At 42.7% G+C, this 26789-nt stretch overlaps 3 protein-coding genes across 9 annotated transcripts; 2 read left to right on the top strand and 1 right to left on the bottom strand.

Moving 5' to 3' along the window:
* The first annotated feature begins 5707 nt into the window (after positions 1-5707).
* Positions 5708-16018, top strand: nudt4b (nudix (nucleoside diphosphate linked moiety X)-type motif 4b). Of its 7 annotated transcripts, XM_081712469.1 has the most exons (8): positions 5708-6174; positions 10771-10924; positions 11046-11206; positions 11658-11768; positions 12199-12243; positions 12352-12439; positions 12565-12723; positions 13764-16018. In XM_081712469.1, the coding sequence occupies exons 4-8, from the start codon at positions 11715-11717 to the stop codon at positions 13958-13960; spliced, it is 543 nt and encodes a 180-aa protein (XP_081568595.1). In that variant the 5' UTR covers positions 5708-6174; positions 10771-10924; positions 11046-11206; positions 11658-11714; the 3' UTR covers positions 13961-16018. The 7 variants fall into 7 exon arrangements, with proteins under 7 accessions (XP_081568595.1, XP_081568596.1, XP_081568594.1 ...); XM_081712470.1 differs by lacking the exon at positions 11046-11206; XM_081712468.1 differs by lacking the exons at positions 10771-10924; positions 11046-11206 and having other exon boundaries at positions 5713-5853; positions 6058-6174.
* Positions 16019-16805: 787 nt separating this feature from the next.
* Positions 16806-22068, top strand: dnajc2 (DnaJ (Hsp40) homolog, subfamily C, member 2). The gene is made up of 17 exons (XM_027010959.3): positions 16806-16998; positions 17594-17784; positions 18097-18172; positions 18341-18439; positions 18567-18708; positions 18792-18872; positions 19384-19449; positions 19569-19660; positions 19768-19889; positions 20128-20277; positions 20355-20443; positions 20587-20656; positions 20854-21032; positions 21130-21230; positions 21324-21434; positions 21598-21758; positions 21929-22068. Exons 1-17 carry the CDS (start codon positions 16944-16946, stop codon positions 21995-21997), a joined length of 1854 nt encoding a protein of 617 aa, XP_026866760.2. The 5' UTR covers positions 16806-16943; the 3' UTR covers positions 21998-22068.
* Positions 22024-26395, bottom strand: pmpcb (peptidase, mitochondrial processing subunit beta). The gene is made up of 13 exons (XM_027010960.3): positions 26263-26395; positions 25824-25949; positions 25643-25729; positions 24760-24889; positions 24475-24673; positions 24257-24336; positions 24044-24156; positions 23800-23943; positions 23531-23691; positions 23143-23228; positions 22939-23027; positions 22752-22827; positions 22024-22226 (listed from the first exon to the last, which is right to left on the bottom strand). Exons 1-13 carry the CDS (start codon positions 26341-26343, stop codon positions 22165-22167), a joined length of 1434 nt encoding a protein of 477 aa, XP_026866761.2. The 5' UTR covers positions 26344-26395; the 3' UTR covers positions 22024-22164.
* Between the last annotated feature and the right edge of the window lie 394 nt (positions 26396-26789).

Raw genomic sequence — 26789 nt, 5'->3', positions numbered from 1 at the left:
TTAATATAATGGTTTATGCTTAGATTTGTTCCTAAAACTAATAATAATAATAATAATAATAATAAAATTTTAAATAAATTTTAATTGCCCCTCAGTAAATTTTGAAATTTAGTCCCTCACCGTACAAGTGCTCAGCATACATGAGAATGTCTTCAAGACATCACAGGTGGCTGCCTCATGAAGCCGCTTCTGAGAACACCAAGAGTAAAGCCGTCATCCAAAGCATACTTATTCGGTGGCTTTGCAGAACCTAAAATCTAAGATGGTCAATGTTTGTTTAACACAGCATAATCAAATTATTTCATTATTTTGATACCTTCAAAATAATAATACAAATAATAGTAGGTGTGTCCAAAACCTTTGACTGGTACTCTGTGTGTATGTTTGTTCATATATGCTCAAAGCTTTTAGCCGGTACATACTATCATGCTGTAGTATTTAATCAATTTTTTTTAACTTTCTGTGAAAACCTCTTAGCCAGCTCTGTGACTCGCCTTCAAAACAGGCCCTCCTGTATTAAACATTTAGAGCAGAGCAGCTAACATGAGCTGAAGTAATACTGGTGCGTAATCAGACCACCCAGTGGGTTTAGAGAGCAGATCCTTGATGTTGTAAAGCTGGGAGTAAATCTTGGAGGGCTGACTGCTGCCATGTTCTCTGAGGATAGAAACACACCTCTCTTCAGCCTGCCTTCTCTGGAGTCGCCCTTGTCTCTGCTCATCCTGTTTTATGAGTGAATGATGGCGTAAGCCAGTGTTTAATACAATAGCAGTACCTCTGTGATCTAAAGGTCCTCAGGCTCTGTCTCAGGTATGAGCAGTTGTTATGGCACCCAGGTCTACCAAAATCTGGACTGGGTGTTGCCAGGAAACAGCTTTGTTTAAATCTTACATAAAGTAATCTGATTAGAAGGGAAACAGTAGTTATAAATATATCTATGAAGACATGTATAATAAAATAGCTCTGACAGCCCCTAACACAGTTCAGCTAACTTCATTTGTAACAGAATATATATTATATTCTAAGACCAGACATACAAAATAACCCCAAAAAAGTGTAATTACATTCCATAAAATAAAAATAAATTCTTTATTTATTTGGATTTGAAGGCTCCCAGGGGACTGAAAGAATGATGAAAGAATCAGACAGTTCTTGTAAATATTCTTGGTGAGCATGGCTCTGATGTACACTATACTTCTATCTCTTGTTTTGTCAGACTTTCCCACAATCTGTAAATTACAATGTATTCGTATTGTGTTTGTGCCTTTAACTAAAGGTTTCCCATGACTGCATACAGATCTCCAGGTTTGCTCTTAACCTGTCAGTGGGATTAGAGGGCCGAGAGCTCAACTAAGATAGAAGGGTTCACTTCTCCTGTATTATTAAGAATTATCTGGATGTCAGTTATGCTCTGATGCCTATTTTGTTGGGTATACAACTACTCATTCAGCACTTAGAAATTTTGCTTAATGCCATAGTTTAATTTGTTTGTTGATGGACTAAACAGCTGACGCTTCACAGAAAAACATTCTTTAAAAAAATCGTCTCATTTAAATGGTATCTGGTACAGGGTAAATTGTAGCTGAAACTGTTAGGTTAGAGATTGTCCAAATAGTCTTCATGCAGATTCTTAAAAGACTAATATTATAAGTGATTATAAATCCCATTTAATCTAGCCTTTATCGTCACCATAATCATGGTGGTTGATAAACAGCAACTCTTGGGTTGATGTATTCTGAAAACAGGATACTGCATGCCAGCACAGATTACTGTTTATGCATCCCATCTTTTACTGTAATGTTTTTAAGAACAACAGATATTATGGTAAGTTCTTGATTACAATAACTTCTGAAGAATGTACAAAACAATGCAAAAAAAATTTCAAATACACAGACATGACATAGATGTTGAGAAGATACCGGAGATTGCAATGGAATGGGGCAGGGGTTGCTATGGTTTCCAGGTCATTAAATTTAAGATAGGTATGCCATGGCACACATGAGGTTGCTCTACTAAATACTCCGAGGACAACAACTGTCTTTTGGTGTATGAACTGATAACTCACCAGATACGATCTCAGCATGGAACAAAATTCCAGAGAGCTGTTATTATAGTCCCAGGACTTCAAATGGGAGATAAAAGATCTATTTTTTTTTTTTTGTAAATGTTTCTTAACCTAATTACAATTTTCAAAACCTTAGAATTAACCTTCTCTCCACTGCCCTTGCTCACCAACCACATGGCAGCATGCCATATACACAATGTCCGAGCTTATAAACCTCACATACTGTATATTCACCGATATTGCCTGACAGAACGAAACATGCAAGGTAACAACAACCTTCAAAAGAAAATAAGATGTTCAGCACTGAAGACCACACCTTATGCTTGCGAGGCGACAAGGGGTGGATGTGGCACTATGGGAGTGGAAAGAATAAACACACGAGCAACTGACCTGGAGTTCTAGGTGGCTTCTGCTTTAACCTCCTTACAGGGCCGACTGATACGTGTAGGAGGCAAAAAAGCACACAGGGCGAAGAAATGTTATCACCATATATACAGGAAATTAGTCAAAAGGGCAGAGTTTCAGGCAGGACCTTCAATTATTGCATAACTCCATTTCATCACTACCTCTCTGACTAGTTTCAAATCTAGCTTATTGTTGTTGTTTTTTTTAACTATTAGTGAAAATCTTGTAAATTCTCACTCTCAATTTATTTCTGCACCTTCGCAGCTGAGACGAGTAATGTCCGTGACATATGCCATGAGTGTGCTGAGGGAGTTTCTATATTTTACTCTGACACCAGTGGGGCAGATTCATCACAAGGGGAAAACTAAGCTGACAGACCCAGGCCAGTATAGCAGAGTTGGCTCTATGGGTGCATGATAAATGAACAACTGCACAGCTGCCGTCCTAGTCTCTGTATATGCTGTGTATGCAAATAATACCAGTCCAGTTTTAGCTTCACCAAAGAACAATGAAACTGATATTATTTTTTTCTGAAACACTCAAATATAGCTATACTCCAGAAGCTAAACTGGGTGAGTGAATTACGGATTGTCTTTAATATATTTAAAAGTGGTATACTGTGCATAAATTCTGAGCTGTTTTTTTTTGTTTTTTTTTTTGATGTCTCAACATATACTTAAAAATGATTGATATGAACGCACCATGCCATTGGGCGACGGGATTTGCAAAAGCGCACGATGACACGTGAGCTGTGCATGACGGTCAGAGTGAAAGACTGAGTAAGGCTGCAGTGACAGTTGCTGTTCTGATCTCATAAATCCTGGTAATCTCATGAATGCTAATCAAGCATGCACAATCTAGTCCCAAAGAAGACCAGGTGTTGGCAGTCTCTCAATCCCCTCCCCACCCAAGCTTCTCATCCTCCCACTCATGTACTTAAAGCATATGGTCTAGTCTGCAGGGAGGAGATGGCATACATACGAAGAGCGTTTATGTGTGACCCCCTCTGCTCAGGCCTCACCTGACTGCAAACACAACATTCATCAGAGCGCATAGAGAGAGCGGTGCAGCAAGCACCCACCAGACCGGCTTCCGGAAACCTCTGGGGCTCGCGCTACATGTGCCCCCCGTGACAAGCTGGATTTCTTCCTTTTTTGGGGAACTGTATAACAGATGCCCCTCTCCACACTCATGACATGCTTTATCAGTATTACTTAAGCTTCTTAGCAGTAACAGCACAAAGGCAAAATGAGAGTGAAGAATCACTTGGTAATCCTGGTAAAACATGTAAGGAGTGTGGACAGGGGACATCTGTGTCATACAATTTCCCAAAATATTAAATCAAGTGTTCCAAGCCCATCTTAGCAGCTACTCTTATTTTATTTAATTTTATTTAGGAACTTTGTTCATCTCTGTTGCTCAAAGGACAACTCAGAAATCAGGGAGTAGGTTACTGAGTTATCTTACTCACATGAGGATACGGCACAAGGTCTACAGTCCTTTCTCTGAAATCAGCTGCTTTTTGTCATCTGCAAAGCTTTCGTCAGTATGTCAGATGTGTGTCCTTCTCGTAATGATTTTGTCATAGTTATTGGTTTCACAGTGTATTGTAGTGTTTAGCCACTGGAGGTCATGCGTGAGGGCTGCCCCTGCTTGTTCACTGAGGAACACTGGTCCACTGTTGTTCAAACTGATCAATTCTGTAAATACAGCATGATATACTCACAAAATCAAAACCGACTCCCCTGTAGTAGTGGGGGTATAAGGCTTGAGTTGTACACACATTCAGCACATGCCCTGACTTACAAACAGACACCAGGAGGCTTTTGTTCATAGTTCAGTGGAAACTGTTAAACTCTCCGCAACACAATGGGACCTGTCTTCTAGTCTTCTCAGAAACTGAACATCAAAACATTTCTTGGCTATTAATTTTAGCCTATTTTTGGCCTATTTCATGGAAGGCTCTACAACTTGAACATTCCTAGTCTTCTACCTTTAACACATTGAGTTATCCATATATTTACTTAAAATGAGATTTCTCTGATCAAATTCTACATTCATGAAGTTGTTCAGCCAAATGAAAAATTACATTTCTGCTCACGTGTCAGTCTAGTTTTGTTGTTTTTATCTAGTTGCTTATCTAGTTTATCTAGTTGTTGTTTTTATCTAGTTGTTTATCTAGTTGTTGTTGTTTTTATCTAGGCTGAGGGCTCGGTTAAGAGTCATTATTTCTAGAATCCATGACAGCACGTTTACGAAGCCCTAAATTGATGCTCCTACGATTCTGTAGATCAGTGATCATTTTAAGCACCATTTCAGCCCTACAGTCTAATCCGTGTGAATAGGTAGATGAGTGAAGTCACAGGCTCCTTTAGAATGGTCTCGGAGCAGGTCAGACTACCAGTGTTCTATTTTAAGGTTATAGTCCAAGAATTTCACAGTCACTGTGGATGACGTAATGATCAAAGATTACGTGTGTTGAATTCTTCACTGTTTCATCTTGATGACTAGTCAAATTTGCATTAGGGCAAAACATTGGAATGGTTAAAATCCTCTGAGATATGGGAAAATCTCGGTTTAAGTAAGTTCATCAACCTATCACCGTGTGCTCAGTGTTAACAAATCATTTTGAAAGAGCTCTCAAATTCCTATACCCATAAACTCACAGTTATCATGTTTCTGCGATCATTAGATAGATAGCTACTTTTATTTTTAAAAATCTTAATAAGCAACCACACACACACTACATAATCTAAACCATCTATGAGTCTATCTGTGTAAAATCTAAGAGATCTTATAAAACTCACAGTGGAAAACAACACTGATATAATTCATTCTTTGCTGCTCATATTGATTTCATCTTTTTTAGTACTATGCTCAGCAAACAATAAAATGACATGGTTCTCTTATTAAAACAAAGTTCCTTATAACACTAATAGACGGTTTATAGATACAAATGTATTTGTATAATACTTAATAAAATTTGTACACAACAAATATTAGTTAACTGTGGTATCGTGTATAGGACGTCATTAGGAGCTGCCTGGATCGTAACCTCAACGTTGTTAAATCGGGATTTAAATTGTTTCAGAACATAATGAAATAGCATAACTTGGATCAATCATTTTTGGTTTATTTCATTTTTAGTTGCACTGGTTCAATGTGTCTACATTTCTAGCTACAACTGTAATGATGTGAGCTTGGGTGTCAAAGCAGCAGTACGCGGAATCGCCTGTTGGAGAGCCTGTTCTCAGTCAGCCGGGACAACTGCGCATTTGAGTTACGCGGTGGGAGGGTGCATCTGACCGAGGCTACAGATATATACCGGAGCACTCAAGAAAAATTGACGAGAGAATGGGTAGTCTATTGGAAGCAATAAACAGGTGATTGCGGGTACTAAAATTTACATCTGCGTCAGGATTCACTTGACAGTATATAGGCCCTATGGAAGTGTTTTGGTGAGATTTCATCAAAAGCCGCAAGGTTCCGAGCCTTCTAACACCGATGCTGGTTCTTTTCTACCTCCCTCGTCGCTTAATGACTCGGTGGACCTGGTCATTCTCTGCGTCTTGTTGACTTTTCGGTAGCGGTTGAAGCGACAGTGCATCATGAAGTTCAAACCCAACCAGACGAGGACTTACGACGGTGAAGGTTTCAGGCGGCGAGCAGCGTGCTTATGTTTCAAGAACGAACGAGAAGACGAGGTATGGTGGGCGAGATCTGGGTACTGAGAGCAATGCGAAAGGGGGGTGTCGGAGTAATTTGGCCTCTGTTATGGTATTAACACATTTCTTGAACTAAAACTGACTATTGTGTGTAAACAGTATTTCGTTAAAGGCAAGGTTACCATGGCTGTAGGCTGTAGCCTCTCCAAATCTTTCCTAACGTAGCGTGTTTAAAACATTCAGATTTCACCCCGCTCATGCAAAACGGCATCGAGGTACATTTTATGATATTCATACAATTTTATTAATGTCCTGTATCCCGTATACGATAAACAAGTAAACAAGCATGATTTTTTGATCCATTCATTTTTGCCCGTGGCCATCCAGTTCAGTCTAGTTTGCAGCACAACTGCAACAGCGCGAGGACGCGGGCTCTGCTGCCTGGCGTCTTTTGGGGGCGGGGTTACATGTCTGCGTTCCCAGTAAAAGCTTAAACGTTACTGGTTTTCTAAACCATATTCCCACTAGTTTCACCTTTCTGCATCACTAATGCACTCGAAGGTTAATCTGAGTACACCTGCTCAATTCTGACCGTGTATCCAAAAAAAACCTGATGCTTTCAAGATGTCTAGCCTATCGCAATCGTGTAACTCGGTACTGGAGATAATCCAGTTGTTACAACAAGCACTCACCAGGTAAACAAGTGGGTGCAAAACTAGATTAAACTTTCGTTATGTTTTACTCTGACTAGCTTCTCTCGCCTAGTAATTTGTCGCAGTCTGGCACAATGTACATATTCAGTGGATCATCACTTGACCGTTATTTGCAGAGTGTTTTAGGAACCGATCTGTCCTCCAACCTGTGGGGCAACTGCGAGGCTTTGCCAGGTTGCATCAGTTACATTTGTGTTGGCACCTTTTTGAAAATAATGGTGCTGTTATCACTGTTGTGATTTTACTTTTTTTTTTTTTTTTTTTTTTTAAATGTAAATAAAAATTACAGTATGGTCAAAAGACAGAAAATGAGCCTATGTATTATGAGAACTCTGCAAGGCTTATATATATATATATATATATATATATATATATATATATATATATATATATATATATATAAAAGTGTGTATGTGCATTGAAGAATGACATACTGGGTACTTTTAAACTAAAAGTGAGCAGAACATGAAATTAGGATGAAATCCTTGATTTTGATTGTAATGTTGCCTTCTGAGGCGTTGTAAACTCTTTGAACCTTTGGGCATGACTTTGAAATTTCATGTTTACAGAATTTCTCAAATGGCCAATTCTTCCATTGTTGGTATCAGGCCTGGATCTGAACAAAACATGATAAAGTGAAGTGAGTTATGGCCAGAGATCTGTAATGTTCCTCACTATCTTTTGGCATAGTTGGCTGGAAGAGCTTCCATGGGGGAAGTTGTGTACGAGCAGTGATGAGTCATCTGGGCCGGTGTTTTTACCTGCCTCACTGTCAGTGGTGGTGTATCTCTGGGCCTGCTGAGTCACCTCACTCTGCCATGCTGACAGACATAAAAGCCACTCAGACAGCGGAGCGAGGGCTCCCAATGCTCAGGTTACCCTGTCCTTTATGGTCTGTTCTGGGACCAGCTTTGATAGTCTGGGGCCCTGTAAGCTGATCGCCATTGCTGGCCTTGAGTCAGTGTGTCCGAGTCCTCCTGACGAGGAAGACTCGAGCGATGTCACTGCCTGGCTCTGGCCTCGCTTTTTGTGGGAGCGGAAAGGGAAACTGTGGTGTGAGGGATCAGTGACAGCCGTTAGGCCCTCATGGGCCCACAGAGGGAGCAAATACCCCTCTGACTGTAGATCGATTAGCAGTTACAGATACTCCAGCCTTATATAGCAGCATACAGCTATGCAGCCCAGTCTTTAACACCGATCTGTCACAGATGGAGAATTGTGCTGCAGGGATTTCACTTGATTTCACTTGTAGATTGTCCCAATGCTCCCTGCACATGGGAAGAATTTTACATATAAATTTTCAATCCACAGACAGTTTATCAGTGGGCAACTCTGCAGCGAATTGTAAATGTGGACGCAAGGGTCCTGCACCCCGTACTTTCTTTGAGTTGACCGAGTACAGATGCCGCCTACAGATAAGAACGTCTGGCATGACCAGACCCAGCCTCAGTACCAAATTGGGGTTAATTATTTAGACGAGTACATTTAAATCGCAATGGCTCAGTACGTCATGGTGCAGTATATTTTTCACTGTCAAGCTGTAGTAAAATGGCAGATTTTTGATTTGGCCTTCAGGCTACAAATTCATTTAAACTTAATTTGGTGCAGATGTGTGAAAAACAACCATAAGTAGTCAGTTGTGTTGACCTTTTTCTGCTCTGCATTCACTTTTTTATGTAGAGAAAATTTAAATAATGAGAAGAATCTGACAGTGAGTACCAGCTTATTAACTGAAAGTCTCCACAGAACTGAGTCTGCCACAGAGCTTTCCCTTAGCAGTTGAATCAGTTCTGTGATCTAGCGGTTACTTTTTCCTACAAAAAGTAGTTAGCCCCTGGCCATGTACATAAAATAGTTCTACTGCAACCATGAGAACCTTGCTGTCAGCTTTTTATATAAATAGAGTGCATGTTATAAACCCACATTGCCTACTTCAGTTTTCTTATTTGAGACAACACTCACCAAAACCATTTCTAAACGTTCCACTCTGTTTATCTGATATTTGAGACAAAAAAAAAAAAAAACATGTGGTGAGAAAAATAACAGGTTGCTGCGACAGAGGAGATTTAGAACAGTTAAAAACATGGATCATCCTATAATTAAGATTATTTTATGGTTCATTTTGTATTTGTTGTTACAATGCTTGACTTGTTTAGAACACCACCTAACTGCACCGTTTTCTCTTTGAAAGTGAAGGAGACTCATAGATAGAATAATATCCAGTGAATGGAGGAAAGAATTGAAGTAGTGAAAATGAGGCACTGAGAACTTACACCAGTTAGTCTTATAGACCTTTTCATCCAAGCAGACATTTGAATAGAGTTACAAAACTCCATACTAACCAAAACTAGCTATGCACATTACCCTGGCTCCGATGCCTTATTCAGCTCATCAGCTAACTTTCAGGCCCCTTGTAAACTGGATGAGGTGTAGGAAAATTTTAAACAATGCTGTGCTTTAGCCCAGTGGAAAACACTGAAAATGTGTTTACAGTAACACCGTCTGTATGTTGTTGTTTTCCTTTTGGTTTTCAGTGCACAGGGTGAGCCCAGCTGCAAGCAGTGATGTAGCCTTGAAATTCCACGGTCTCAGCTAGGCCCAAAAAATCTGCACGCACTAAACAGTCCTCTCATTACAGGTCTGTGAGCTGGGGCCTATAGCACATGCATGTGTGCACACTGATAGGCAGCTGGTGCTTTTTGCAATCTGTTCAGAATGTCACTGGGGGCTGGCAGAGGCTCTAATCCAGAGGTATTCAATCACAGTCTTCAAGGTCCAGGTCCTACAGATTTTCCACCCACCCTTTATCTAGGAGTCAGGTCTGATGACAAAGTGCCCAACCAGTTACATTAATCATTTAATCAACTACAAGGCATTACAAAATCCAGGACTGGATTTGGATTTGAGGTCCAGATTTGAATATCGTTGCTCCAGTCACCTCCGAACATGCAAGTGAACACACACAGAGTATGTCTGTTATTGATCTTCAGGTTGCTTAATAGGCGCCAAAATATCCAGACTGACCCCTCCCCCACCCCAAACACACACACTTATGCACACATTCACACATGCACATTTACACACACGTCTTGTATTCCTATACCTCCATCAGATGGTATAAGGTCTCCTGCTGGTGACGTTGCTGTCCGCTGGATGTTTACTGAGCTGTAAACATAACCCCGCGGCCCCGTTTAGTAGGCCAGAAGGAGGCATGTGGTGGCTGATGGGTTGGCTCCGGTGCACGGCTGACATTCACACCGCTTGTGCACGTCTCCCCATGGCTGAGGAGTCTCTGCCGTCAGGCCCATGACCCCATCGCAGTGGGCCACGCTTCAAGCCTTCCCGGCAACCTGTGGATCAGCTAATCACTGAGCAAAGAGGGGTCTGCTGCCATCACATAAATCACAGCACTTTGCCAGCAGTCTGTCCGAGAACCCCTTTTCCACGTGCACATGCACGTGCTGAATATTACACCCCCTCACTTCTTCATGGGCTCCTACAGACCTTTTCTGCATTACTCCACCACCAGGACTGGATCGGATTCCTAAACAAGCTCATAACCCATGACTGAGTTACACTCTCATATACTAAATACACTAAGTGCAACCAGAGAGAGCAGTCTTTTATTTCTTGATTCCATGCAGCTTTTAGTGACATCTGGACTTGCGTCATCTCTCTGTGGAAGATGGTGGAATCTGTTTATGGTAAACGACACCAAGAACACAATTCCACCTGGTAATTTGATGTTGCATGTGCACATACCTCAGACGGTAATGGGGAGAAAAAAATGCCATGTTAATTAATGTCTGTCCTGTGTGACGCGAACAAGATTTAAAAAAGACTCATGTAGACTTCAGTCAAATGAACATAAAGGCTGTTATTGTACATGCTGCTGTTTAGATTCTGTGTTTTCCCTGTTCAGTTAACGTTTAGGCACGATGTCTTCTGTTGCAATTCCACCATTTGGCAGGAAGAGATGCTACCTTGTTATCTGATGACTCAACATCAACTGTATACTATCTGGGGCCCCATTTCTCACCTACCTATTAGAACTGTCGAGTCAGGTCAATTTACAGGTTGGTTGAAAATGCAACAGAATATCCTCACATGTTGCTACTGTTGTCTCGGTTTGCCACTCGCACCTGCAAATAAATTAGTTTTCTCATTTAAGTGCGTGTTGTCGGTGTTCACTGTGAGGTACCCGTGGTAAGCGACGCAGCGAGAATCTGCGATCTAAAACTCCCCGACCATGACTGGAACAGAGAGAGAGATGTCGAGCTCCTCAGATGAGTTCTTCCTGCAGCCCAGTGACACACTAGACTGAATACCAGTTACCACCAGTATGCACACAGTCCGGTGTAAGTTCAGCTCTAGTTCATTTATCATGTCCTTCAAAGATACTGTTTCTGGGACAGGGTCCATGGCTTGGCAGGCGCTTTCTTATTGGTTGACAGAGAGGAGCTCGGTTTAACCCCACATGCTTGCTCCCACAGAACACGATGGCTTGTATGAGCACCGTATCGTCTTTCTGACATTGGAGCACACTAGCAAAGCAATCTCAGCCCTCACAACGCACACCCACCCACCATTTAACGTCACCTCCCGCTGGGAAGTACAGCAACTGTTCGAGCAGATGGCGTTTGACTTTGACACGATGGGATTGGAGGGATTGAAACCAATAGGAGAATCAAATGCTAGCATGTGACTTTTACCATACGTGTTACATACTCAGTACATGCTGGATAAATGAGCCTCCATGTCCTTTTCAAAATCGTATGTTGCCCAGTAACGAGTTGCGTCCTTTGGCAGGTGTTGCTCGTGAGCAGCAGTCGTCATCCGGATCAGTGGATCGTGCCGGGAGGAGGAATGGAGCCGGAGGAAGAGCCCTGCGGGGCCGCCGTACGGGAGGTCTTTGAAGAGGTGGGTCATCATCATTACAACCCTCTGTGGCAACTGCTTAGAAACCAGCTCATCCAAACTCTGACAGGCATTGGGATCCCTAAGCATTCCATTCCTGTATACGTGTTGGCAGAAGTAGTATCAGGCTAACCCAGGTGGGTGAGGTTGTGGGCAGAGCCACAAAGTGACTGTTAAACTGCGCTCTGCAGGATTCCAGTATATTTACAGAATAATACCCAGACAAGCTCGCTCTCCTAGCTACAACAGGGGATGAAGGTCAGGGCATGGTGCCACTATTATGTTCAGTGGCAGAACAGGATTAGTGCTCTGGGTAATGGAGATGAAAATAAAAGGTTTGGGAAGAGTGTTATTTTCATGTGACTGGCCCCTGTAGCTTCCTTGATAATGTCAGAAGTGAGTCCTAAAGTCCTCCTGTGTGTGTCTCGTCCAGGCCGGAGTGAAAGGGAAACTGGGACGCCTCCTGGGTGTGTTTGAGGTGAGACTCTCCAATGCTCTCTGCACTGCTCTCGATTTCCACTGACTTCCTTCACCATTGCCCAGCGCTTGTAAAACCGTGCTGAAACGCTGTCATGATGTCACGCAGCACAACCAGGACAGGAAGCACCGCACATACGTGTACGTGCTGACCGTGACGGAGACTCTGGACGCCTGGGAGGATTCGGTCAATATCGGTGAGTTTACACAGCAAACGGGTGCGTGCCGGAGAGGACATTCCAGCTCCTTGGCCAGAGAGGCTCGCGTCCTGCTTCGTTTGGAGTGAGCACTAAAACATGTCTCCTATATTATATTATTTCAGATTTAATGGGCTGCCAGGCTATAAGCAGAGACGGTCAGGGAACGGCAATCCACAAAAAGCCGATTTACAGTAAATGTAGCACTGCTTGGGTATTAAAACACCAGGAGCAGAGAAGTGGCGCACGTGGAGTTTTTGCTGTGATTGATGCCTGCACTGCTTGTGAGCTTCCATTAATGTGTGACGACCTCTTCCTCTCGCAGTGTGGGTACTGACCTTCATGCATGTCTTGTGGATGATTCCATGAAGGTCGTATTCTGTATACTTGTGCCGTGAACTCTACACTGTGTATTGCTGTGTTACAGGGCTTTACTGAACAAGCTGCTTTAAGGCCGCTTTGATTGCTGTTGCTGTAAGAGTCCAGGGTTTAGCATCTGCCCCAAATCGGTTGTTTTTTAAAAGCATAACTTCTTTTTTTATATAGAATTTATTTTTGACAAGTTGCTTTTTAAAACTGAAAGATGAATATCTTAAATTAGATTCTAATTTTTGCTGTGCGTGACGATAGCAGGCTCCTTTGAGGCTTAGATTATCCAGTAAACACGTCCTTGATAGATTATGGTCCAGAACGTAATCTGTCAATTGAAATTATAGAATAGAAATTTATATAAAGAGTATAGCAGTGGTAAAATCCCACAAAAGAATTTTTAAAATGAGCCAGTTGCAGTGTGAAGCAGAATCTAATTCATGCACTGTTCCAAGATGAAAGAAAGCAGTCTGGGTGCCAAAACAGGCCGTGTGCAGCCGACCCAGAGCGGGCCTCCCCTGCTCTTACTGCACAGATCACCTGATTTCTCCAGTGCACTTCAGAATCCAAAATCCAAGAACCCAATCCCTCTCAATCCAAAAAATGACATTTTTCCCCATGGTTTTCTTCCTCAATACTATTAGGATAATGTTTTTGTTCTATATTTTTACGAAATCTTGATATGGGCTGCTGGTTAGTTACTGTCCTGTTGCAGATGGCTTATTATCCATTGCTATATTTTACTCATAGTCCAAATATAGCTCACACTGAAGTGTATCCATTTATTAAGTGCACACACAATAAGGTGGCATTTCTGTTGTCTTTGGTGTTGATTCTATGTTTGGATTGTTTTTGCTCTATTTACTCTGATTTTAGTCATAGCAAATGAGGCTTTGCTAACTCCCACCAGTCACACATTTCGGCACACTAATTTGCGCTCCGTCTCCCCCTGCAGGCCGTAAGCGGGAATGGTTTCCAGTGGAAGAGGCGATCAAGATTCTGCAGAGCCACAAGCCTGTCCACGCCGAGTACCTGAGGCGCCTTCAGCTCAACTGTTCCGCCTCCAACAACGGCAACATCCTCCTCCCGCCTGCTCCCCCCACCGACAACACGCCTCGCTACAGCACGCCTGCCGCTGCTTCCCACAGATAGGACTGCTGTCCTGCCCGGTCTCGGGACCTGTAATGACACAGCCACGCACGGGCACAGACACTTGTCTGGCTCTGTGAAACAGCAAGGACATGACTTCCACTGCCTATAGTCTTTTAAAAAGCCCTTTTGCTTGGACATAAAGTCTATGAGGATGTGGTTTAAGATTGCCTTAAGTACTTGTTTTTTTTTTTTTGTTTTTTTTTTTTTGGTTTGGTCTGTAACTGACCAAACTGGGTTATTTTACATCTGATGAGATTTATCTGTTGTTTTTATTGTTCCTACCGCTGTTGCTGTCATTACATACAAGTCACATGTCACATGTGCTTTGCAGGTTAAATGGAAATCTGAAATTGTTACCTCAAGTCCCCCGATTACCCCTGTAGAGCGAGGGCTTTCGGGATTGTTTCGGGAATTGCTGTCTGCTCCTATCTTCAGTGGGAGTGAATGGGAAATTCGCAGTAATCCCCAGACACATGTACCTCACTGTATTTTACCCTTAAGTTAAGCAAACTGAGTCTCAGGCTCTGCGTTAGCCTGCATACATTTCAGAATTGATTCTGTGAGACTAACATGAACCTCCCTTTAACACTCCTAAAACCATTCACAGACATCCCTTTAATCACTCCCCCTTTAACACTAGACTTGGGTGTGCGAGGAAGTCATTTTGAATGACAGTTTAACTGTTCTGCTGAATCAAATCGTCAGAGGGGGTTTTAATGTTACATTTAAGGTAATCTTAAGGTCATTCATCACTAATGCTAAGATCAAAAAATGCGTTGTAAATATTTCCCAAGAACTACAGTTAATTGTGTCAAATTTTAAGTGAAAAGCCAATGTGTTAACTTCTGCTGAAATCTTTTCTATCTTTTTCTATTTATATGAAACAAACTGTGATTTTAAAAAAAGAGCTTTTGCTAGGAATCAAGTGTTCGGTACAGATGTATTAGTTCCCCAGACCTAAATCACCTCTTAAACAGCGCAGTGAGCAGGTGAGCGAGACATTGTTTGAATGTGAATATGACGGTGTTCAATGAACGGTTTTGCATTCAGATACAGGCGAGGTTCGCTATTTATTCTACTGAACTTCGGGATCGGGACTGTCTCTCACCAGAATAACATTTATCCTGAACCTGGTCCAGATTACAGTTCAGGAAGGTCAGGAGACTGATTGTAGACCAGCACGAGGGTTGATCCAGGCCTACCTAGAGCTGATTTATGCTGCTAAAACCAACTCTACTCTTTGATCAACTGGACTCTTTGACATCTCAATATGAATTTTTAGTGGGGCACACGTGGGGTACTGGAGTCTTCGCCTCACAGCTCTCCCTGGATGTCTTTTATGTGCGTGGAGTATATGTATCTGTCATGTTTGTGTAAAAATGAAAGACACTTCCTCTCCAGTGCCATACTTTAAGGGATAGGGGTGGGGTTGTATATGCAATGTGGAGTGATGGATTCTGATTATCCACTGAAACGATTTAGGGATCCAGTGGCCTCATGGTCTCCGATGGCCCTCAGGTTCTATGAGAATTCTCTCATGATGCTCTCCACTCTGTTCCGGTCTTTCCTCCAGAACCTTACGCCATGGAAGAATTATACTAGCAAGTGTGGTGAAAGACAAATCAAGTTATCAAGTTATGAACCATACAAACTTGCAGCATTGGTCGTCGTTTTCACTTTGCATAACTAAGACGGCTTCGGTTAGCACTCACAGCAGTATTTTACCGATTAACTTTATATGATTAGAACTCATAATAGTTAGACTGTAGTTAAGAACTGGAGACAGTCAAATGGTTGAGGTGGCTGTAGATGCGGTGTTGCTGGTTTACATGTAGGTAAGTAACTTGATGTGAATGTTATTAAGACGTAATGAAGCCCAGACTATGTCTGCGCTGTCACTCCTCTTCTTTATTAATGCATACTGGGAAACTCTTGTTTAATGCTACTATGTACAGTTATTGAGGGATATTTTCATTTACATAATATTGTATTGCATTTCAAAAGAACTTTCATTAAAAAGGGAAGAACTTGAATAAGTGAATAAAAGGCTCTGATGGACTTCTTGTACTCTGTTCCATTGTGCTGCAATAGAACATGGTTCTATTGACCAATAGATTGACCAATAACTGATACAGTGTAATAGGGTTAGTGTTTCACTGAGCAGTTTTGCAGCCTGTGGATCTTTCGATACATTGTGTAAGTTCTATTCATCTTGGTGTGGAAATAAACCCAGGATATAGAACTTCAAGGGTTTACACTAATATGTGTTTTAATTATGAAACATAATTAATCTTTCATGTGCCTCTATCTGCACTGACAAAAAACAGTCAGCATGTACCCATGATGGCCTGTCTTTATTTCTTTAATCAAAGATATGAAAACATTCACCAAGTACAGGGAAGGACTAGGTTCCAAGATGACATGACTATATTTTGTAGTTATTTGAATACTAACATTTTTATATTAAATTATCTATGTCCAGTTTTCTGTATATTTTCCAATTATTCATTATTTTATTTGTGTGCATATGGAATGGATGTCTCATGATTATGTCCTTATTTATTAGTTCATAAATACTTATATACAAATATACTTATTCTGTACTATATATTCTATTCTGTTTTGTTTACAGATATTTTAGTTGCACGTTAATAAAGATGCAAAATAATCAAATTAATTGTTACACTTAGTAATAATAATAATAATAATAATAATAATAATAATAATAATTTGTAGTAGTAAACAGTATTCATTAAAATGTTCTTAGACGTCTGTAAAGTTTCTTTGCGGAACTAACAATACTGGCTATGCTATATTCCGGAAGGAAAATGGTGTGGAACTACGATTACCCAGCGAGACACTTGTGTGTGCGGCAGGCCCATGTGGTATGCTCACATTTCCCGGCACAACAACGCCAAAAATCTGCTATAACTCACATCTCATATGTTGACGTGTGAATGCTCGTACGTCTGAAGAATCCAAAATGCTAAAAGAAGCATTGGAAGGCCAAGTTACAGTCGTATGCAACACCATAGCCGGTAAGTGAGGTTCTGAAAATTGTGCTGAGACTGACACATATTAGCCAGTTAGCTAGCTCGCTAGGGACTGAGTATTGGACCAATGTGTTAACGTTAAATTGACCTTAATAGCCTTCGCACTTCACTATGTTCAAGAACAGTTCGTTTACAGAGTTCTGGTGTAATTTATGTTGGTTCGTTAGTTGGTGCAGTACGATATTACTTCTTGTAAGTGCTGTTTGTATGGCCAGGTGGTGATGTGAGGAATATTAGCGAATGTAGTTATTTGCCTAAATTAGTGTCCGTGTTCCCAGACAGGCCAATGACGTTAAGGGCCTTACATCAGAGTACAGGCTGAACAAGCTACCTCTGCGTCAAACAGACAAAATGTAATATATACACATGCAAATAAAGCGTATAGGAGTTACAGTCCTATGATCCTGAGCCTTTGGCTTGCAGTAAAAAATGCTCTGATGTTCTAGGTTTTCTTATTTTTATGACATGGTTAGATTTTGTCATTGTCAGTTTCTGTCGCAAGCTTTGGACCGTGCATAAATATATGAAGTTAATAATACAACTGCGTTGTTTTACCAACAATTCCTCCTCCATGCTTCAGCATCGGTACAGCTGCAGGTGGAACCTGTGGGCCGCTGGTTTGAGGCCTTTCTTAAGCGCAGGATTCGGAATGTCTCCGCCTCGTTCCAGGAGCTCGAGGAGGAAGAGGAGTTGTCCGAGGAAGAAGAAGATGAGGAATTGCAACTGGAGGAATATCCCATGTTGAAAACACTAGACCCAAAAGACTGGAAGGTGCTACCAGCTGTGTCTGTCAGATGTATTAAGGAGTTTCCTTGTCTTTAGTATATGTTTGGATTTTGCAGATGTAATCTTACTTTCACAGTTGTTGATTGCAATGTGTTAAACTCCCTGTCCAGCCTCAATCCTGTTTTGCTCATTTCATTGCTGGTACATTTTACTTATGTTAATCTGCTGGTTGTGAATTCTGAATACTTTGCTACGGGTATTTTCTAAAGGATAAACCTTCATTCATCTCGCTGGCCTTTGCTTCCATTCAGGAGACCCTGTGTGATGCGTTAGGGTTGTTCACTCTCTTCCTCACAGAACCAAGATCACTATGCTGTACTGGGTTTGGCTCATATGAGGTACAAAGCAACTCAGAAACAAATCAAAGCTGCTCGTAAGTGTTCATACAGAAAATGTGGCTCATTATCCACTTATGTTGTAACATTTACTTTGTGCTTTGTGAGGTAGAATCTGACCAATTGAAAGTTTAGTGCAGGTATTTGTCATACACAGAAATGATGTTTGTTTCCATCAGTTCCTAACCTTCATTGCATCTGTGCAGATAAAGCGATGGTGCTCAAACACCACCCAGACAAACGAAAAGCAGCAGGCGAGCAGATTGTGAAAGGAGACAATGATTATTTTACCTGCATAACAAAAGGTTAGGGTTGTGCCTGCTTTCCTAAGTGTGACATCAGTGTGTGTGTTATGAAATCGAGCCAAAGCATGGGGTGTAAATCCTACAGAACATGTGTGGGTTTCTTTGTGTATCCCGTTGTGTGTTCCAGCAATAGAGATTCTGTCAGACCCCATAAAACGGAGAGCATTTGACAGCGTGGACCCCACCTTTGACAATATGGTTCCCTCCAAGGCCGAAGGCAAAGACAACTTCTTTGAAGTTTTTGCGCCTGCGTTTGAGCGAAATGCCAGGTAGGCTCCGCCCCCTTTCCTTTCTGCACTGAGGAGGCACAGGAAAATGGCAGACCTAATTCTGTTTCCTTCACGTGTAACAGGTGGTCCATTAAAAAACATGTGTCCCACCTCGGATCGCTGGAGTCCTCATTTGAAGAAGTGGATAATTTCTATTCATTTTGGTGAGTTTGTCGCGACCAAGAAACATGCTCTTAAATAGTTCTGTTAATTCTAGTGTCAAACTGGCATTCATATAGTAGTATTCCATGCACAATCTGTAATTTAATGATTCCTACCACTGAGCATAGTTTGTAGGAATTGTACTGATGTACAATTGTAGCTGAGCAAAAGAAGCCAGCAGTGATTAAGTAGTCAGGTGGCTTTGGGGGTTATGGAAAAGAGTGTTTCAGTAAAGCACATACTTCACTGTACAGTGCCCGGCTAAATAGGGGTGTATATCAATGGGAATGTTAAGCATGTATGATGGATGCTGTGAGTATGCGATCAGTACATGGGGAACAGGGCATGGAGTCAAATCGGGGCTTTTTTTCATGGTCTTTCCCTAAAGTTATGTAGGTGGTTAACAGTTAGTTCTATTGTTTTACATTAGCCGATTTTCGTTAACACAACCAAAAGTGGTGTATGAAGGTGCTGTAATATTGTTATTAATAAGAATAATTTAATACTTTCAAGGTACAACTTTGATTCATGGAGAGAATTTTCATATTTGGATGAAGAGGAGAAAGAAAAAGCAGAATGGTACTTTAATTAAAAAAGAAAAAGAATTTATTACCTCCCACACAAAACGTGCACTGTGTTTAACTACATACAGTTTCTCCACTTATGTCACTATTAACGTTTGTTGTTTTCTTCACAAGTCGAGATGAGAGACGGTGGATTGAGAAGCAGAACCGGGCATCTCGAGCCCAGAGGAAGAAGGAAGAGATGAACAGGATCCGAACCCTCGTGGGTACGACCCAAACAGCAGTGCCCTCGGTCTGGCCTGACGGGCTTCGTGGTGAACGCTGGGGGATTTTACTACTCGCCGCAGCCCAACTCTCTGGTGACATGTTGCAGATGCTGCCTACAGCTGCGACCCGAGGATCAAGAAGTTTAAGGAGGAGGAGAAGGCCAGAAAGGAATCCGAGAAGAAGGCCAAAGCCGAGGCCAAGAAGAAGGAACAGGAGGAAAAGCAGCGGGTCGGTGCCACTTGCATCCATGCCACGTGGGCATGCTGGGAGTTTAAATGTGCTAAGAAGGGTCTACTCCAAGTGTATACGACTGGAATTACTGGATTATTTATAACTGGTTTAGCCTACAGAATTTTGATGTGTGGCTACGTTTGTCCTGTAGGACTGAGTGAAGGCGGTTGTCCTGAGGTTTTGTCCTGTTGCAGGACTGAGCGAAGGTGGTATGCTATGCTGTGCTGTCCCGCAGGTTCGACAGGCGGAGCTGGAGGCCGTGCGCTTGGCCAGAGAGAAGGAGGAGGAGCAGGCCAAGCAGGCAGCCCAGCAAGCCAAGAAGGAAAAGGAGGTGCAAAAGAAGGCCATCAAGAGAGAGAGACAGAAACTCAGGACGACATGCAAGGTGGGAGTGCAGCTTCAGGTAGCCCCTGGAGTCTGTGGGAACTTCTGGTTTGTGACTCGTCCTGATCTCACTTTCAGAACTGTAACTACTTTGTGGACGATGAGGCCGAATGCGTGAGGATGATGGAGAGCGTGGAGAAGCTGTGTGATCGATTAGAACTCCTCAGGTACTGGGAAGTGTGTAATTTGTTAATTTCTTGTTCTTTTTGCTCATTATGGGGATGTGCACTGAACATGGATGAAGTAGGCGTTTTGCAAGTTCTTGTGTTTACATTTTTGTGCGTAATTAGTTACCAGTTTTCTTCTCTAGCTTACAGAGTTTAAATGAGATTTTGGCTTCAGGCAATAAGGAGCAAAGTAAAGCAGCCATAGAAAAGCAGGTAAGATGACGCTTAAATATTAGCACAATTTATAAGAAACTAATAATATAATAAACATGATGCTTAAACTGCCATTGGGGAAGCACTCTGACGATGAGGTTCTCGCCACCTCAGTCGGTCCTTTTGTGGGCGTGGTCCCTGTGGCATGTCTGGCCCTGCACGTGACTCGGAGAGTGTGTGTGTGTGCACGCGTGCAGGTAGAGGACGTGAACGAGCAGCTCCAGCAGGAGCGGGAGGCCGAGGTGAAGGCCCAGCAGGCCGCACGCGGCTCGGAGCAGGCCGGCGCCGGCACGGGCTCAGGCAAGGGCTGGACCGAGGAGGAGCTGCAGCTGCTCATCAAAGCCGTCAACCTGTTCCCCGCCGGGACCAACGCCAGGTGGGACAGCCGCCCGGAAACCGCCTGCCCCGAGGCGCCTCTCGGTCACGTGGCCATGCCAGGATCCTAACCTGTTGGCTCCACTCTCTGTCCACAGGTGGGAAGTGATCGCCAACTACATGAACTTGCATTCGGGTAGTGGCATCAAGAGAACCGCCAAAGACGTTATTAATAAAGCCAAGACGCTACAGAAACTGGGTGAGTTTCCATATGGAGCTCCATATGGAGGTGTTTGAAGAGCCGCAAAATAGTTTTATAATCATTTAATCACCCCCTCCTTCCTGTTTCTAGATCCTCACCAGAAGGATGAAGTTAATAAAAAGGCCTTTGAAAAGTTTAAGAAGGAGCACACTGCTGTCCCAGCGTCTGTAGACAAGGCTGTGCCTTCAGAGCGCTTTGATGGTAATACCTTTTACCCGAATTCCTTGTGCATGTACCAGAGACATCATAACCTTATCCACTTTACGGGGTTTTGTCCTTAGTAAACATGAAATACAATCTGCTGCTACAATCAAGCATAGCATTTAGGGTTTTGTTTTGCCTGCTTATTTGCCCCTCCCCTTAGGCTCATCCAGCGACTCTAACCCCGCCCCCTGGACGACAGAGGAGCAAAAGCTCTTAGAACAGGCTCTGAAGACGTACCCCGTCAACACCCCTGAGCGATGGGACAAGATCGCTGCCACTGTGCCTGGACGCACCAAGAAAGATTGCATGAAGAGATACAAAGTAAGCAAAGCACTCCACTTTGGTCCAGTGAGGTAGTCAGGAGGTTGCTCAGGCTCCTGTACCTGGGTGCTGGGGTGAAAAGCACTGGTCAGCCAGTAATGTTATTAACTGCATGGTAGAACACGGTGGACTGTTCTAAACAGCTGTGACTCCCTTCCCACCCCACACAGGAGCTCGCCGAGATGATTAAAGCCAAGAAAGCCGCCCAGGAACAAGTTGCTGCCAAGAGTAAAAAATGACGGGGAAGGAAACGAACCACACACACAGCATCTTGTTCTTTTAATGTTATTGTGTTTGTTCTTTATTTTATAATAAAATATAAAGAAAATGCTCACTACATAAATGCTCCTCGTTTGTAACTCTGTATATGTGAATGTGCAGGCAGTGTGAAGCCCATCCTTTCTCTTCAGGTTAACCAGTACAACCCACTCTGGATGTGGTTGTAGTCTGGGAGCTGGTCAATAGGCCCTGAAACACATGATTAAGAACCTTGTCAAAAATAAACATAACTGCTATGGAACTCTCAGATGGCCTGCAGCTGGTCCAGGCACTGGGCTGTTGAGACATTAAGACCATGCAAATGCATGCCCTGTCAAACACCTCAAATAATATTTGTTTTTGCACTTAAGAAAATAATACATTTATAAGCACCATCCAGTACAATAGGATACTAATTATTGATTAGTATCCTAATGCATCATAATGCAATCTATTAAACAGATTTTCAGGTTTGCATGGCACATTTTGAGTACTATTCGTTTTTTACTAGATCAGCCAATACTGGGTCTTGCATCATCCATGAAACATTTAATCAGCTATTCTGGGTCAATAACGCCTGCAAAATAAATAACATGGGTAACTCGTTTTTCACTTTAGCAGGAATGTATATCCATCATAAGATGGAGTTCTCTGAAATTGACTAGGTCCCTTATCCTTTTCAAGGTACTGCACACTCATACTGCAGAGAGAGAGAGACGCACAGGCAGTACTTACCAACGGCTGCTATTGCAGGGGCTTTGTTGTAGATGTATTTTGTGCACACCTGCTTGATGGTGTTTGCGTCTATGGACTAGGGGCGAGTGGGGAAAATGGAGACAGTTTACACCCTGAGGCTGATAATCAGCTGTGTGTGTGTGTGTGTGTGTGTGTGTGTGTGTGTGAGAGATGGACAGACACGCACATCTATCCTGGCCTCCAGTTCGTGCAGTGGGATTCTGCGTCCATAGCACAGCATCTGCCTGCCGATGTCTTCGCAGATAGGTGTGGAACCTACGGGCAGAAGACAGGAAAGAAGCCACATACTTGCATGGCTTTAGTGGGCGGGGGAGAGGGGGGGTCTCCTGTAGCCTGACAGCAGTGTTCGCGAGTGCGGATGAAGACTCACCGTCCAGATGAAGCAACATGTTGGTCTTCAAGAGGTTCTTCGCTCTTGCTACCTCGCTCTCCGTCACGCTGGTGCACAGCGACATCCTACCACCCCAATACACATGCGTGACACAAGCGCTATTACTGCCTCTGAGAAATCGTTTCTTAGGTTAACGTGCGTTGCACCAAAACTGCAGCACTCCCTTTTCCACCAACACGTTCGTGAGAACTCTCCATGGATAAGTATGTCACGAACTTGGTTTGTGGCATGCACATAAAATGCTGGAGGAAAAATTCTGAACCTTCCTTTAAAGTTTTTTTTTTTTTTTTTTTTTAAATGACTGACACCACACCAGATGCCTCATTTGCGATCATGTCTGAGGAATGACGGCGCGCCCCAGGCTCACCACTCCTGCTGCGTGAAGTGCATCATCTGGCTCACGGTGCCTGGCTCGCACACGGCATACAGCCCCCACAGGCCCGTGTCTGTGTAGCATGTGTTGAAGGACTGGAAGCTGTGGCACAGACTCCCCTGGCACGCCACCTGTGCCAGCTTGCTGGACAGGTTCTGGGGGGCAGGAAGAGCGAGAGAGCTGCTTTTAAAATCGGCACCAAGGTCGGCGTTCTCCAGCCCCGAGCGAACTGTAGGGTGATAGGGGGTGAGGGGGTAACGCACCACGGCGCTGCCGAAGGAGCGGTCCCAGTTCCCGATGAGCGTGTTGGCCACCATGAGCGGGATGGTGTCAGGGTGGGACCAACCCACGGCCTCCACTGCGATCACTATGTGGGCCAGTGGCATCTTATTGTCACTGACTCGAATCTGTTAACGGTCAAAATGAGGCACAAACGAAGTGTGTCACGGCGCAAGAGTTTAGTAAACATTAATGTTCACAGAAGTGCTGTTTGTTGTTTTTTGTTACCTCACTTCCAGTGAATCTGCAGGAGGGTAACGCTGGTGCCTCACCCTTGTATCGGGCTGGCAGCTTTCCAAAGTGAAATTTAGCCAAATCGATTAGTTCATTGTGGCACACACCTGAAATCAAAATCAACATTCCACTACATACACATAAAGACAGGAGTACATGAATGGTGCCCAGACAAATGTTTCGACTATGTTTGCATTAAGAAATTACCCCCAGCTGCAGCAAGCACGATCCTTGGCCCCTTGTAGTGCGTTGTAATGTACTCCAAAAGGTCTGCTCTGTTTATAGTTCTGTCAACAAGCCATTCATAACACGCATATCAATATATTAATATAGTTAGAAAGCAGGTAGACTGGAAGGGTATATCTACATGTACTAATCTCCTCCATACTGTAGTCCTCCATAAAATAAATTAACAGATGAAATACTTGATGTTTTCTGCAGGTCCAAGAATGGTTCTTCCTAGGGCAGTGTCCTGGTATGCTGTCGCATGCAGGTAGTCAAAGACAACTTCCTGTAGGTTAGTCTCAACTTCCTGCATCTCTCGCAGGATTACGCCACGCTCACGCTCAATCTCTGCCTCCCCCAAGGTGCTGTTCTGGATTATGTCAGCGAGAATCTCCACAGCTGAAGAGCGAGACAGAAGGTTGGCGGTTAACCCACAGATCACACACATGCGGTAAAGGCATTGTTGGCCCGTGTAGTCACTGTACCTCTGGGGAGGTCTTTAGAGAAGGCTTTGGCGTAGTATACGGTCTGCTCTCTGGAAGTATAGGCATTTAGATGAGCTCCCATGTTCTCTATCTCAAGCTCCAGGTCTAGTTGAGAACGCTTCTTTGTGCCCTGTAAAACACAGTAAAACATAGGAGCCCGGGCATGGAGATCTGCACGAGATGAACGTGTCCACTCGCTTTCACACAAATTTCTGCAGAGGTTCCTGCTCATTTTCGAGACTACATTTCAATCACGGAATTTGTTGTCATGTCAGCAGGTAAACAGGTGAGCTCACACACCTTTAGACTGTCAATGAGGCATCTGGGAAAGTGTACAGATGGTCAAGGTGCTACTCTAAATACAGAAAACAAGCGGTGCTGGCAGGTGATGTTTGTGGGAATTATAAAGTTATAGAATTTTCCACTTGTCACTTAATGCCATAATCTGCCTAAATGTATAATATTCTGACTAACTACAGTCATTTTCAGTATTTGTGTACAGTATAGCTATTGCAAAAAGTTGGCAAGCCTATGAGACAGCCTGCACAGAGTAAATGACAGACTATCTTATATCTTACAATTTTGGCTTAGACCATAAGGGCAACGAAGCAACATTTTTTTGTAATGCATTTTGTAACTGGAACAAGTGGAACAAAAACCTGCCAGTAAAGGTGCACTGTTAGTGATTCCTTATTATTAGCAAAACTGGAGAAGTTTCTATAGCTTCTTATCACTGCAATAACATTAAAGTGTGATATTTCTTAAAACTAGCAAAAAAAAAAAAAAAAGAACAAAAAAAAAGAAAAAAGAAAAAGAAAAGAAAATTCCCGTCTAAGGCATACTGATGTTATCTTAAAATGATTTTTCTTAGTGGTGTTATTACCTTAAAAGCCATGTGCTCCAGGAAGTGGGCTGTCCCGTTGTTCCTCTCGTTCTCATATCGACTCCCAGCGTCTATCCACAGGCCAACCTGTAAACCAACTTAGTGTTATACGCCAGGGATTTCTTCCACAAAGATTCGTCAGAAATACTGTTGTTAAGTCTGCTGTTACATTTACACGTACCGTGCATGTGGGCAGTGCAGAGTCCTCCGAAGCCACTCTAAGGCCATTTGCCAGTGTGGTGACTTTCGTCTCTGGTACGTTTAACGCCACCTCTGCTGCGGCTGGTGTGGACTGCTGGCGAACCGCCTACAGTACGAAGCGTTAAGTCAAGCGTATATGCCATGATAAAGCAAAACTTAAAATACACAATGTAATCTTACTGTTCAAAAAGTGTTCTTTCATAATTCAGGTGACGAAAGGCACGTAAACCGCGCATGTAAATTTCAATGGAACTAATTTATCCCCAGCTAGCGAGCTAGCACAAGTATCCGTTATGGTTCTACATTTTCCAGCTAAAAACAGACTGTGTCTTTCCTGAAAACTGTATGATCACTATTGTTCTAGCTAACCTCACTGTGTGTGTGTGTGTGTGTGTATATATATATATATTTGTTTATACCTTTTTCACTGCATTTGTTTTTATTAAGTTCTTTACGAAATGCTCTCCCACTACACCAAAACGCCTCACGAACGCCGCCATGATGTTTACGAGGTCGTGACGTAATTGAACTGCTGCGTCACCGGTCAGCCATGCGTCATCCACCTAGAATGGGAATAGACATTAAACATTAAATTAAATTAAGTTTCGGAACGAAATCATGCCACGACTTTAAACTGTGATATTATTAAAAAATTATTCACAACGTTGTTCTGAATTTGAATTCACAAGACCACACTGGTAAACAATGATTTTGCTTCCTACAAACAAACCCGTTTTATCTGAATACAAATGTTTCCAGAACTTCTCTATCACTCATAGTACCCCCCCCCCCAGTATACGCGCATGTCATTCTGTATTTTGTGGAAAAATGATAGCAAGGAAAGTGGATCCCCTCTATGTTAGCAGACTACAGCAGGACAACGAAGAAGGATGCTCCTGAAGCCAAATATAGGCAAAACATTTTAGAAGCAAATTTGTATATACTT

This window comes from Electrophorus electricus, chromosome 4, assembly GCF_041902795.1.
Source record: "Electrophorus electricus isolate QZ-2024a chromosome 4, ASM4190279v1, whole genome shotgun sequence".
Lineage (NCBI taxonomy): Eukaryota > Metazoa > Chordata > Actinopteri > Gymnotiformes > Gymnotidae > Electrophorus > Electrophorus electricus.
The sequence above is the reverse complement of the archived record's forward strand: the minus strand, read 5'-3'. Positions and strand labels throughout refer to the sequence as shown.

Bases quoted from the DNA above. Each gene is read 5' to 3' on its own strand.
- nudt4b (XM_081712468.1), top strand. From the start codon at position 6,079: ATGAAGTTCAAACCCAACCAGACGAGGACTTACGACGGTGAAGGTTTC. The intron at 11,769-12,198 runs GTGGGTCATCAT...TGTCTCGTCCAG, and splicing joins TACGGGAGGTCTTTGAAGAG to GCCGGAGTGAAAGGGAAACT. The intron at 12,244-12,351 runs GTGAGACTCTCC...GATGTCACGCAG, and splicing joins GCCTCCTGGGTGTGTTTGAG to CACAACCAGGACAGGAAGCA.
- dnajc2 (XM_027010959.3), top strand. From the start codon at position 16,944: ATGCTAAAAGAAGCATTGGAAGGCCAAGTTACAGTCGTATGCAACACC. The intron at 20,657-20,853 runs GTAAGATGACGC...GCACGCGTGCAG, and splicing joins AAGCAGCCATAGAAAAGCAG to GTAGAGGACGTGAACGAGCA. The intron at 21,435-21,597 runs GTAATACCTTTT...CCCTCCCCTTAG, and splicing joins GCCTTCAGAGCGCTTTGATG to GCTCATCCAGCGACTCTAAC.
- pmpcb (XM_027010960.3), bottom strand. From the start codon at position 26,343: ATGGCGGCGTTCGTGAGGCGTTTTGGTGTAGTGGGAGAGCATTTCGTA. The intron at 24,674-24,759 runs GTACAGTGACTA...CTCGCTCTTCAG, and splicing joins CTCTAAAGACCTCCCCAGAG to CTGTGGAGATTCTCGCTGAC. The intron at 24,337-24,474 runs GTATTTCATCTG...GCTTGTTGACAG, and splicing joins GGACCTGCAGAAAACATCAA to AACTATAAACAGAGCAGACC.